The sequence below is a fragment of the Octopus bimaculoides genome, chromosome 11 (assembly GCF_046866305.1).
Source record: "Octopus bimaculoides isolate indiv1 chromosome 11, ASM4686630v1, whole genome shotgun sequence".
Lineage (NCBI taxonomy): Eukaryota > Metazoa > Mollusca > Cephalopoda > Octopoda > Octopodidae > Octopus > Octopus bimaculoides.
Window position 1 is genome coordinate 36,192,022 of NC_142938.1, and position 13,010 is coordinate 36,205,031.

The 13,010-nt window shown below is 33.4% G+C and overlaps 1 protein-coding gene across 1 annotated transcript in view; it reads left to right on the forward strand.

Moving 5' to 3' along the window:
* LOC106876982 (HEAT repeat-containing protein 5B) overlaps positions 1-13,010 on the forward strand; it is a 100,793-nt gene that overhangs the window by 17,030 nt on the left and 70,753 nt on the right. Inside the window, exons 2-7 of the mRNA XM_089360604.1 lie at positions 386-497; positions 1,494-1,646; positions 1,987-2,086; positions 5,192-5,301; positions 9,814-9,977; positions 12,753-12,785. Of these exons, the coding sequence (XP_089216730.1) occupies positions 386-497; positions 1,494-1,646; positions 1,987-2,086; positions 5,192-5,301; positions 9,814-9,977; positions 12,753-12,785 (672 nt within the window). The remainder of the gene's footprint in view (positions 1-385; positions 498-1,493; positions 1,647-1,986; positions 2,087-5,191; positions 5,302-9,813; positions 9,978-12,752; positions 12,786-13,010) is intronic.

A 13,010-nucleotide genomic window follows, 5' to 3' on the forward strand; every position in this document is an offset into this window, starting at 1 on the left:
TATATATACACATATGTATACATATATATATATATATATACACATATGTATACATATATATATATATATATATATACACATATGTATACATATATATATATATATATACACATATATATACATATATATATATATATATATACACACACATATATATATATATATATATATATATACACATATATATACATATATATATACATACACACACACACACACACACACACACACACACACACTCACACATATATATATCATTTACATCACAGACCTTAGAGTACATATGTTTAAAAGTCATGTATAAAATATCAAATTACATTTATAAAAGTAAATTTTTTCTTTGATTTTATTCGTGTTTTTTTTTTTTTTTTTTTTTGTTTCACAGCAAATATTTAGTATTGCTGAAGAATTATTGAGAACAGCATCACAGAACAGTCGGCTCTCTCTGCAGCGAACTCAAGCTGGATGGCTACTTTTGGGAGCCCTCATGACTCTGGGTGAGTAACTAAACAACATCTCGTAGGTATGATTCAACTTGTTGGGGTTTAAAATAAACTCTCTTCTCTGGTTTACTCCATTCATTAACTAAACAATCATCTTCCAAGGATGCTATTGCTATGGAGAAATGCATATTTTCATTTGTCTTGCTCAGTTTTACATTTTAGCATTTTGCTGAGATTTTTCTTGAGAACACATTTTAAGTTAAAACCTGTTTTTAAAGTTCCCAATGGAGTTATTGAATGCTAAGGTAGACCGAATAGTTATGACAACAAGAAAAATGTACCAAGAGTGAAAGGTGGATCAGAGTTTTTTTATTTAACTGACACGAAATAAACCAAAATATGTCAGTTTGTATTGTCTCTAGTCAAATGTAGGGAATGCTTCTTGCCTCAGTTGCGTGGCTACTCCTAGTTTAGTTGTAATGACAACAGCTATAAAAGCAACTTCTCCACTGATAGGCAAGTACCAGAATTTTCAAAAATCATCCTACCTCTGTTATAGAAAAATAAATATTAATAGCAAAAAAGTTTTAAAACATAAGGGATACATACTCTTTTATATACAAACATATTTGCATATGAATTAGAAGGGTGAAGAATGAAGAAAATAACCTCATCTCATTATTATGTATTTAACTTACTGTGTGGAGCCTTCTTAATATTTGATTTTTTACAGCCTGAAAAGCGAGTTGTGAAATTCATAAAGTTGATAGCATTATTACTATTCAAATAATTATAAAGATATAAACCTTTGAGCTGGTAATGTGTGAGTTTAGTTTCTAATCAAAGGAACAGTGTTACATCATTGAATATTTTCTGGGGTGTTTCAAAATTCTGAAAAAAAAAAAAAAATTCAAGGTAACCATAGATTAAATTGGTTGGCTGTTTAACAAAAAAGACTTGGTGGTAAAAACTGTATTTTAACTTTTAGACTGATGGAGATTCCAACTGTGTGTTACCGTTATTTATAATAGTAAAATCATTTGCCTTCAGGTCCTGCTGTGGTGCGCAATCATCTTCCAAGGATGCTATTGCTATGGAGAAATGCATTTCCAAGATCAACAAAAGAGCTAGAGTCAGAAAAAGCACGTGGAGACTCCTTCACTTGGCAAGTTACATTAGAAGGACGTGCTGGAGCTCTTGGTAGTAAGTTGCTTCTTTTGCCTCTTTCTTTCCTTTTTCTTTCTTATTTTCCTTCTTTCTTTCTTCCCTTCTCACTTTCTGTCTACCTTTCAAGGGAAGAAACCATGTTTTGTTACACATCTTTTTTATTTGAAGCTTGTTTTTTTATTATCATACTGTTTATTCAGTAAGTTCTACTCTACATTTTTTTCATCCATCAGCTGTAGTCCTTCTGCAATCCTTTTGTACTCTCTCCAAAGAATATGGATGTCTTACAGTTTGAAAACCATTGTATTTAATATAGATGCTTTTTTTTTTCTTTCTTTATGGAATTCTTTAAATAATTTTTTAAAAATTTTCTCAGCAATGCAAAGCTTCCTGCAGAACTGTCGAGAATTGGTAACTGAAGATGTCATTCGCAGGCTTCTGGCCCCTCTAGAATGTGCTCTAATTATGCTGTCTCAGTAAGTATTTCAACAATTAAGTTTGAACATTTTGCATTTTTAATAAAGTTTTGATACGCTTTCCAGAAGCCTATAACTGACTAACTCTGGTGTTGATAGCATTAAGAAAACTCAAAACAAATCTAATTAGAATGCTGCCCTATATCTGATAAATTCCTCTGAATAACAATTGCAGCGTGGAAGGTGTTTATAAGCCATTTAAAATAACACACAAAGACCGTTAGATTCACTTCAACATTTAAATTTAATTTGTCAAAATATTTTCGTCCCTTTGAGACCATGACCTGTTCACTGACAAAATTCTGTGCTGCATCTGAGAAAGTAACAGTTAGTTCATGATATATATGTACGTATGTATGTATATACGTATGTACGTATGTATGCACATATGTACTTATGGATGTACGTGAGTAATAGGGTAAGTGTGTAGACGTGTTTGTGTGTGTGTGTACATGTGAACGTATGTTTATTTACTGATATGCGTGTGTCAGTTCAAGTTGTCTACATGACTGTTTCTTTGTTGAAGGTTGTATACACACATACACATATATATGCATATACATATATGTAGACACTCACACATATGTGTGTGTGTGCGTTTGTCCCTCTCACCACCTCTCACTCGCATATATGAGTGTCTACATATATGTATATGCATATATGTGTGTGTGTGTATACAACCTTCAACAAAGTAACAGTCATGTAGACAACTTGAACTGACACACGCATATCATATCAGTAAATAAACATACGTTCACATGTACATACACATGTGCACACACACACACAAACACGTCTACGCGCTTACCCTATTACTCCTGTATATCCATAAGTACATATGTGCATACTTACATACATACATACATGTGTATAGGCATGCATACGCATGTGCACAGATGCATACGCACACACATGTACACATATACGTACATGCATACATACATACACACATACATACGTACATATATATCATGAACTAATTGTTACTTTGTCAGATGCAGCACAGAATTTTGTCAGTGAACAGGTCACGGTCTCAAAGCGCCGAAAATATTTTGACAAATTAAATTTAAATGCTGAAGTGAATCTAACGGTCTTTGTGTGTTATTTTAAATGGCTTATAAACACCTTCCACGCTGCAATTGTTTTCGTTCGAGCACACGATCTCAGATCAGATCACTTGCTATGCAAGTACATCTCCGCAATTCCTCTGAATAACATAATTAGATAAGCTGAGATTTGTAGAAGTATGTGTCACCAGTGATACAACAAATTATTCTACTACAGAATATGAACTCATGACACAAAAACCATTAGTTTTGATCACTAGTACTTGCTATCATTGTTTAGTTTTGTTGTTATTTGGAGTAACTGCATTTAGACTTTTGAGGCTCCCTATATTGATTTGAATAATGATTAAAATCTGTCAGTGCAGATAATTATAACCATTGGTGGATAATTCTCATCATGAAAAATGAATTGACTCTGTTACATACTGGATGTGTAATCAATATTTCTCTTTATTTTTTTTTTTTACAAGAAAACATTACTTCAGTTTTTCTCAGATTTGGTGCACTTAATAAATAATTCATAAACAGTACCTGGACTGTAATGAACTCCAGGTTGCTGTTTAACCTCAGGTCAACCTTAACTGAGCAAACCTATGATCAAAAGTTATGAGCTTCCTGTGTTTTTAGGGATACCTTGGAACTCATTAACTTACACTTCCATGTTTAAGATCTGGGGGAAATTTGATTGCTACTTCTATATGTTCCAGCACCCAGATAAAGGTTTCTTTATTGAACTTCAAGCAATTGTGAAATCATGTCTATGAAATTATTCATTGGAAAGTGCTTGAAAGTTTATAATTTGTAAAATTGATGACAGGCTTCACTTTTAACCCTTTCAATACCAACCTAGCTGAAACCGCCTCTGGCTCTGTAGTACAAATATCTTGTTTTCATAAGTTTTGAATTAAAATCTTCCACCAAACCTTAGTCACAATTTATGTTCCTAACACCAACTTAATGATAACTAAGCTATTTTACTAAATTCTTTGTTATATTTAAAATTAATTGAAAGAAACAAAGCATCATCATCATTGTCGTTTAACGTCCGCTTTCCATGCTAAGCATGGGTTGGACGATTTGACTGAGGACTGGTGAAACCAGATGGCTACACCAGGCTCCAATCTGATTTGGCAGAGTTTCTACAGCTGGATGCCCTTCCTAACGCCAACCACTCCGAGAGTGTAGTAGGTGCTTTTACGTGCCACCGGCATGAAGGCCAGTCAGGTGGTACTGGCAACGGCCACGCTCAAAATGGTATCTTTTACGTGCCACCTGCACAGGAGCCAGTTCGGCGGCACTGGCAACGATCTCGCTCGAATGTCTCTCAAAATAAATACGGTAAGAAAAGGGTTAATTCATGGTTAGTGGTAGAAAGGGCATCCTGGAGTAAAAATACATTATTTCAGCTCAATAGTATTTGTAAAAGTTGCAACATGTATGCTACATGTTTAAAAATTGTTAAAGATTTCTTTAAAAAATGGAATCAAATGGAATTTATATTTTATGTTTAATACTAACTAAGCAATATTCTTTTTGTTATAATTGTACTAAATCAACATTATATCTGTATTTAGCCATCACTAGCTTTCTCAAATATTGGTGATATTCTTTGATTAGTCTATTTACATTGGTTATCTATAACATGGTTTATATTGATCAGCAATGTTTCATATGTTCAAAATTATTATCACTTTTGTTTTGAGTTTCTTGCTTGATCAATTTCAGTGTCTTTCAGAAACTGCTTCATTCTATGTATCTAAAGATACATAAAATTTATGTTCTGAAAGTTTAAAATGCACTCTCAGTAGCTGTAATATGCATTTTTTAAAATTTACTTTTAAAATCTCCAACATTTATAAGAAACTGAAAACATTACTTTCTAAATGAAGCTTTAAAAGAACATTCTAAAACTATCTTTAGATTGGCAAACAAACCAGTAGATATAGACTATGTTTCAAAATCATTATCACCATCACCATTTAGGAAAAAGATTCCTTTCAGCATTTATGTAAACTCTCCTTTTTTGGTTTTATTTTAGCTTACCAAGTGTTATTAAAGTTTATGGCAACCATTTGAAGGCTCCATCTGCAATGGTACGCTTGAGACTGTATGACGTACTTTCCCTCTTGCCCCCAGAATCATATGAAGGTAATTTATCTTTCCATTCATTTATTAAAAGTATATTTTAAACTTAGTAAAGTTTATTTGCCAACATAATGTGGCATTTCTATACAAGTTATTTTAAACTTATTTTTTGGTTATGTTTATTACCTTGGTAGTTTATTTTGCCACTATATTGTCTAGTTTTTCTTTCATATGAAAGTATACTTCTTGTAGATAACTAATTACATGAAGTATAATTAGTATTGGCTTTTAGCCAACCTGTGGCTTACACCTTTTGACTCATGAAGACCTCTTATATGATTGTTGATATGTGTGATCTGAAGTTTTGGTGTGTTGAAAATGTATAAAATCACATACTTCAAGGCTTTATATGCTAATATCAAAGACACCCTCTGGATCAGAATTTTTGATGCAGATGGAGTCCTTGTTGAAAAGTAGGGTCTTTCTTGCATGAAGTATGATCTTCTCTGATATTATAGTTCTTTGCAAACTCTATTGCACTAGTGAGTTGGGTCATAAGATATCAAATTAAGTAAACTTGTGTATTTTATTATTTCCATTATTATTATATGACTGTTTTTCTATTGCAGGAGATTAGTTGCTCTTTTTATATTATGATTTTGCTACTTATTTTCTTACTGATTAACTTTATCTTGGATTTGGTGGGGTTAATAAGCCTACATTTGGGAATTAGAGATGAAATGTTCTTCGTAGACCTTGAGTGTTATGAATACTTTGTAATAAGCTAATGTTTCCAGCTTGAAGTCTACTTTTAATTCTTGTGCTATTTTCATTGCCTCATTACATTATGTAGCACACTCTTTGTTCCTGGTGTTACAAATATTGTTTATTTACTGCTTGTGTTGAAAAATGTAGAGAAAATGGCTGTTATTTCCTTCAAACTTTGCTTTTGTGACTTGAATAATGGTATTTTGAAAGTAACCTATTTCCATTTAGAAAAGGGAGAATTTAGACATTTTCATTTATGTAAGGTCAGACAAAAAACTTACAAATTAAACTTAACATGTATCACACAAAGTGAATACTAAAGTTTAGCAGTAAGTAGTTTTTCAAGATTTAAGATTGTAATGTAAAACTCTTTCAAGTATTGGCTTCTAAATATAGTCTCTCATCATGTTTTTGTTATTCATTCCTTTGTAGCAAGGTTCAAAGTCTAATATATCTTTGTGGAAGCACTCATCTTGCTCCACTTAGTATATTTGCATATTCTCCTTTGAGACTTTCAGCAACATCCTGCAACTTATTTTGCTGTAATTCTTCATGAAAATTTCCACCAACTCCTCATAGATTTTCTGCTTTGTAATGGCCCAAAAGTACTGAATCACTATGACAAAGTTACATTCTTTGGTCCATCTGAAACACTTGTTTTGACCTCTGCCTCAGACAGTTTGGGGAAGAAGTCTTGAAAGTAGTCAAAGGTTTCAGATTATTCATCAGGAGTCATGACAAATTCTTTCATAAAACCCAGTATTATGTGTATGTGAGCTTCTGGAACAACACCTTCCAGGAGCTCACTAACAATTCACACTTCTTCCACACAGACAATTCAGTCTATTGTGGCCAGTGCCACATGTGATAGTGTGTTGCATTGTCTCTGTCAAAGGCAAAGATAGCAAGGAAACTTGGAAAGTCACTGTGGAGACCCATCTGGAAGACCATCAGGTCTCCAATAACTTCCCAATTATAGCCATCATACTTCAAGTTACCTAGCAAAGTCTCAACAATTGTTTTCTTCTTTGAAATGTGCTGAGTGAGCTAGTGGAAAAGATAGATACATTTTTCCCATTATGGATCAGCACAGCTTTAAGGCTCTTAGGTTATAGAATATTTATTGCCTCAAACAGGCTGGTTACATTGTGGTACAAGCAGTGTCCATCTAGATGAATGAAGAACCTCATAAAATCCAGATGACTTTTAACCTGGCACTCTTTGATCTAACCAGTTTCACTACTTGAGCCTAGATATGGTTTTCTCTCCTTAGCTGCACCTCTGAAATTACAATGCCTGCAGTGAGAGCTAGCAGTGACTTTCATGAGGCAGTATGCCAAGTGACATCGCTGTGTTTACTTCACAAGTTGTGAAATTTGTGTTTTTGTGGTTATCTTTATGCTGTAATCTGCAATTTTGTCATAGACAGGGACAAAAAGCCAATGCGAAATTTTGCGTTAATCTTGAGAAGTCTGCTACAGAGACATTGAGCATGCTTCAGCAAGCTTACAGCAACAAGGCATTGAGTTGTATGCAATGTTTTAAGTGGCTCTGGTGCTTCAAAAGTGGGAGAACATCCCTGGAAGACTATGATCGATTTGGAAGGCCTGCCACAAGTGTCACTCCTGGAAATGTGGTATTGGGCATTGATAACTCATCCCCCAGGGCCAAACATCAGTTGAGAATTCTACTGCATTTTTAAAGTGTTTAAGGACGGACATTAGGAAAAAGTAACCAGATCTATGGAGCATGAAGAATTGGATTCCTCACCAAGCTCTTCTTGCCAAAAACAACATGATATTGCTTCCGCACCTGCCCAATTCACCAGTTTTAGCACCTGCATACTTCCATCCCTTCCCCCAAGATGAAAATGCAGCTCAAAGGTCACCATTGTAACACCATTGTCAAGATCCAGAGTGAATCACAGAAGGTCTTCGACTTGCTTATGGAAAATGACTTCCAGGCCAGATTCCAGAAGTGTTAGGAAAGCTGGGACTGGTGTATTGTTGCACAAGGCAACTATTTTGAAGGAGATGATGTTAAAACTTACATAAATAAATTATTTTTTATTAAATGTAACTACTCCAGGAACCTTTTAATACCATCTCATATCCACAAGGTCTTCGTCTCGTTTTGACTTACTACACTCTATCTCTTTCTCTATCATCTACTTGATAGATATAGTCTTGCTAACTTGACATTTGGATGGGCTGACCATTTGGAAGTAGCAATTGCCTAAGTTGTCAGTGGGTTCTAGCCAACATCTTATGATAATGAATTTCATAGCTCTCTTTTCCCCTCTGTACCATCCTGCAAATGAGAGCAAAATAAAATTATTAAGGACAAAGTACATTTATTTTTATTTTAAAAATTTTAAGTATTTTTATATAAAATTCTATTATTCAAGCAAATAAAGTTTTACATCTCACCTTCTGAGATTTTTTGCTGGTGAAAAGAGGTGCCAGAATTTTGTCTTGATCCCTAGCAAGCATTGCTGAAGTAAGCCTTATAGGCCTCACACATTTTAGTGAATGCTGTCTCAGCTTTATCTTAATAAATCAGTTACAGACAAGAAAATGCATCTTACAGATACTTGCAGCTTCCTGATACCATCTCAGATAAAAGCAGATAGGCCTGTCTCCTGAGGCATCTAGAACTAAACTGAACTGGTGAGCTCAAGGTTCCTGTAGTTATATTACTGAGAAATTCTAGAAAATTCATGATTCTCAAAAGTTCAAGAAAATTCTCTATTAGCTGCTCAGCACTGAGTCTATCTGGAATGTTCTTGTAGTAAATAAATTTCCAAATATTATTGGAGTCACAAAAGTCAAGTTTGAAGAGAATGATAGCCATTCCCTTTACATTTGCCCAAGGACAAAATGTTGCTTATACTATTATATGCTCTAGTTTTCCTTATAGTTTGGGTTTATATTGTTCATTAATTATTGTTTATGGTAGTTGTTAAATAAAGGTTCTTAGCCTTGTCGGGTAAAACTGTTTTATTGGTCTACCTAACTGGAAAGAGTTAATGTTTCTGTAGAATTTAATATTAGTTATTATGCTTAGAAGGTCAGATTGAAAGGACTCTAATTCTTTAATCTTGGGTGGGTAGTTTTGTATTTTGATGCTGTAATAGTATGAAAGTTCTTGGTTTATATTTGCATGATAGAAACATGTGTATACTTGTAATAAACATATAATAAACTATGCATGATAAACTACATATCTGTGTGTATATTCACGTGTGAAGTGTGGATGTGAGTTTTCCTCTTTTTTATCAAGTGATGTGAGATGCACATTATTGTGATGTCCCTTCTATTGTTCAACAACATTAACTAACAACTTTGTTCACCATGAAACTCAGTCTATCTTTCAACAGGCTGCTGACTGTTGCAGTTCCAATATCCTTTCTGAAATCTGTACTGACAGTTCTTCTGTGTTGTGGAGTCTACTCACAGACACTGTTTGACTTTATTATTGCAGTAGTCCTGGTTGAGCAGATTTATGATCAAAGGCTAGCCATCTCTACTTTTGTCAGACATAGTTTATTTAGGATTCATTCATCCATGTACCCTTCTAGTTTTAAAATGGTTGTAGTTTTAGAAAGTTCATTTACTGTTTCTATCAGTTTCAGTGATAATGTAAAGACTTGATTAAGTCTATTCTACATATGTAAAATAACGAACAAATTTGAGTTTAATCAGTGCAGTGGTAGCATTTCAGTCAAACCTTTTGCACAATTTTATTTTGATACATTTTTCACTTGTACCATTAAATTATGTCAATGTATTTTCTTAATTTTTCTAGCTACCTACACAACATTGCTACGAGAACTAGTTGCAGAATTCACATTGACAGATAACCCTGCTAATACTACAACATCACATTTACGATCAATGTGTCATGTAGATGATAGTGTAATTCTGGGTTCCTGGCTTCAAGAAACTGACCACAAAGCCATTGAAGATCAGGTACAATTACATAAGTAATCTGCATGTTTTAATATCAAATATTTTTTCTATATTCATCAGTGGTTTTTGAAATTTCAGCATGTTACTTGGACTTATTCTTTACTACTCATTATATATATGTTCTCATTAACTACATTCTAAAAGCAGACTAGAATTTAACTTTTAAATAATATAGTAGCTGGATTGGGAGAATTGGTAGATTACAGATGTAGGTCACCAAATCTTTTGTTTTGCAGTATTTAGCTATGTTTGTTGACATTCTGAGTTTATGTTAAATAAGTACTGCTGTTAATTTTAATCAGTTGTTCCTCCTCTAGCTAAGCAGGCCACAAACAAATTTGAGTTTAATCAGTGCAGTGGTTGCATTTCAGTCAAACCTTTGGCACAATTTTATTTTGAAACTAGAGTAACTACGAAAATGACTGGTATTTAGTTAATTTATTAACATTTTGAGTTTAAATCCCTTGAGGGTGAACTTCACTTTTCATTCTTTAGGTGTCAATAAAACAAGCCCCCCCCCCCCTGAAATATTGGGGTCAATACAATTAACTATTTCCCATTCCTCAAAAATTGGTTTTGTCTTCTCAAAAGAAAACAATATTTGATTATTTTTACTTAAGCAAATCACAACTAGTCATTAATGTTCTGTTGATTTTAGGTGGAATAGTAGTGATGTTCATAGCTTTAACTACATTTTTATTGACATGAGTGAAGTAGTTATAAAAACATTTTTTATCATTTTGTCAGCTCAGTTTGTTAACAACTTTCTTTCCACTCTACCAGTGATTTTAGATTGATAAATTAGAATTTAGAAATATTTCAGTTGGTACTGTTATTATTATTCAGGCACTGCCTGGAATCGAACTTGGAATCTTGGGGTTAGTAACCTGTGCTCTTAACCACTACACCATATGCCCGTGGGCAATTATGGAGTGAATTTTAGGGCTTATAAATCTAATATTTTCCTATCCTTCCTTAAAACTGGTTCCCATATGCTGCTCATATCTGCACTCGGTCTGCTTAGGAGGTTGTTGTGTCCTAGCATATATGCTGTTTCTTTTAGTTTTCCTATTTTCCAGTGGCGTTCTCTGTCTATTATTTTAACTTCATTCCACAGGGGAAGGTAGTCTCTGTTTCTCCATACATGATCAGCTATACCCAATTTATCAACAGGAGATATTGATAAATTGGATATACCTGATTATGTGTGGAAAAATGGAAACCACCTCCCCCTATGGGATGAAGTTAAAATAATAGATATAGAACACCACTGGAAAATACAAAAACTAAAAGAGGCAGCATATATGCTAGGACATAATAGCCTCCTAAGCAGACCGAGTGCAGATATGAGCAGCATATGAGAACCGGTATTAAGGAAGGATAGGAAAATATTAGATTTATAACCCCTAAAATTCACTCCATAATTGCCCACGGGCATATAGCATAGTGGTTAAGAGCACGGGCTATTAACCCCAAGATTCCGAGTTTGATTCCAGTGACCTGAATAATAATAATAATAATGTCAGAAAAATACCTTAGGAATGAGAACTCGGGTTCGAAATTCCCCCAGGACACCTAATGAAGGCTGGAGAGTACATCAGCCAAAATGTATTAACAACAAACAAGATGAGGACAAATATCTGTCAAATGTAAATAATGTCAGTTGGCCTTCTCACCAACTTTCTTCTGAAAAATACAAACTCTGTGTGTGTATGTGTGCTACATCAAATTATAGTTTCCAAATTTTTGAGTTCTGATTTTGTTCTTCAACTTCTATTTTAATATTGAATCTTAAGCAAAAGGACAAAACCCCACTATTATGTCCTCTGCTGTTGCTACATTTTATCAATAGAAGAAAGTTCTTGATTGTTGATTGGCATCTTAAACTACTGCTGATCAAATACTGAACAAAAACATAGGTAGTGAGTGTGATAGATATGGTTGAGCTAGTCATAAGTACTAAGATTGTGATGTGTAGATAAATTATAAGTTCATTTTTGGAGAATAATTAGATTCTAGCTGTATTTATCTCCTCTCTTGTGAAAATTATTTGTTGATATTATTGGAATTAATGTTATGGAGTGACTAAAGAGGTCAAAGGAAACTTGCATCAAGAAATAATTAAAAGTAAAATAGATATGTTTCTTACTCAGTTCATATATTACGGTTGGGAAGAAGAGAGAGAAAAAGACATTTTCAGGCACCTGAGTCTATAAAATAATAATGAGCTTATTGAATATATTGTATAGAATATTCAGGTGCACTACAACTCCTCTAACTTTATTTCTTATCTAATAATTTTCTGCTTGCTCACATTTTTTTATATTTAAATTGTACTCTGTTCCATAACATGTTCATTTCTATTTCAAAATAGTTTAGATTTTTATATCATCATCATCATCATCTTGCAATAATAGATATTCTTAATTATTGGCTGAAATAGGAAATATTTGATTAAATCGGTCACATTTTCAATATGCTTTCATTTTCTCTTTTCTAAATTTTAAAATGATTCCATTGTGATATTTTGTTATTTGTTAATTTTGTTTTTTTCCCCCCTATCTCTTAGGTTTAGCTATAGTACTTTTTATGTGAAAATCATGATTTACCAGAAAGAACATTGACAGTTTAGACCTTATATCAGTATATTAAATGTACTATAGATCTACTGCTACTGCTGCGGCTCCAGTTACTCCTTTACCCTCCACTGAATAAGATAATTTTCTGGTGCATTTTTTTTTCTCTTCAAAATTGTCCTACCTACTTCCTTTGTAGTATGAACCTAATCATAGACGGGATACAGATAATGTGAGTACAAAACTCTGAGAGCCCATTGCAACTTTGTAATAACTATGCTTGTAATAACTATGCGTTTCATCTGGTTGCTCAACTACTAAACTATGTTACTGTTTTTAAACTTAATCTCTTTATCATATTTTCTTTTTACTCCTTATACTCCTAAATGATCATGGCATTGAGAAGATCTTTTGTTTTTGAAGAGATCTCAGACTCTTTAACTTGCATGATAGCATG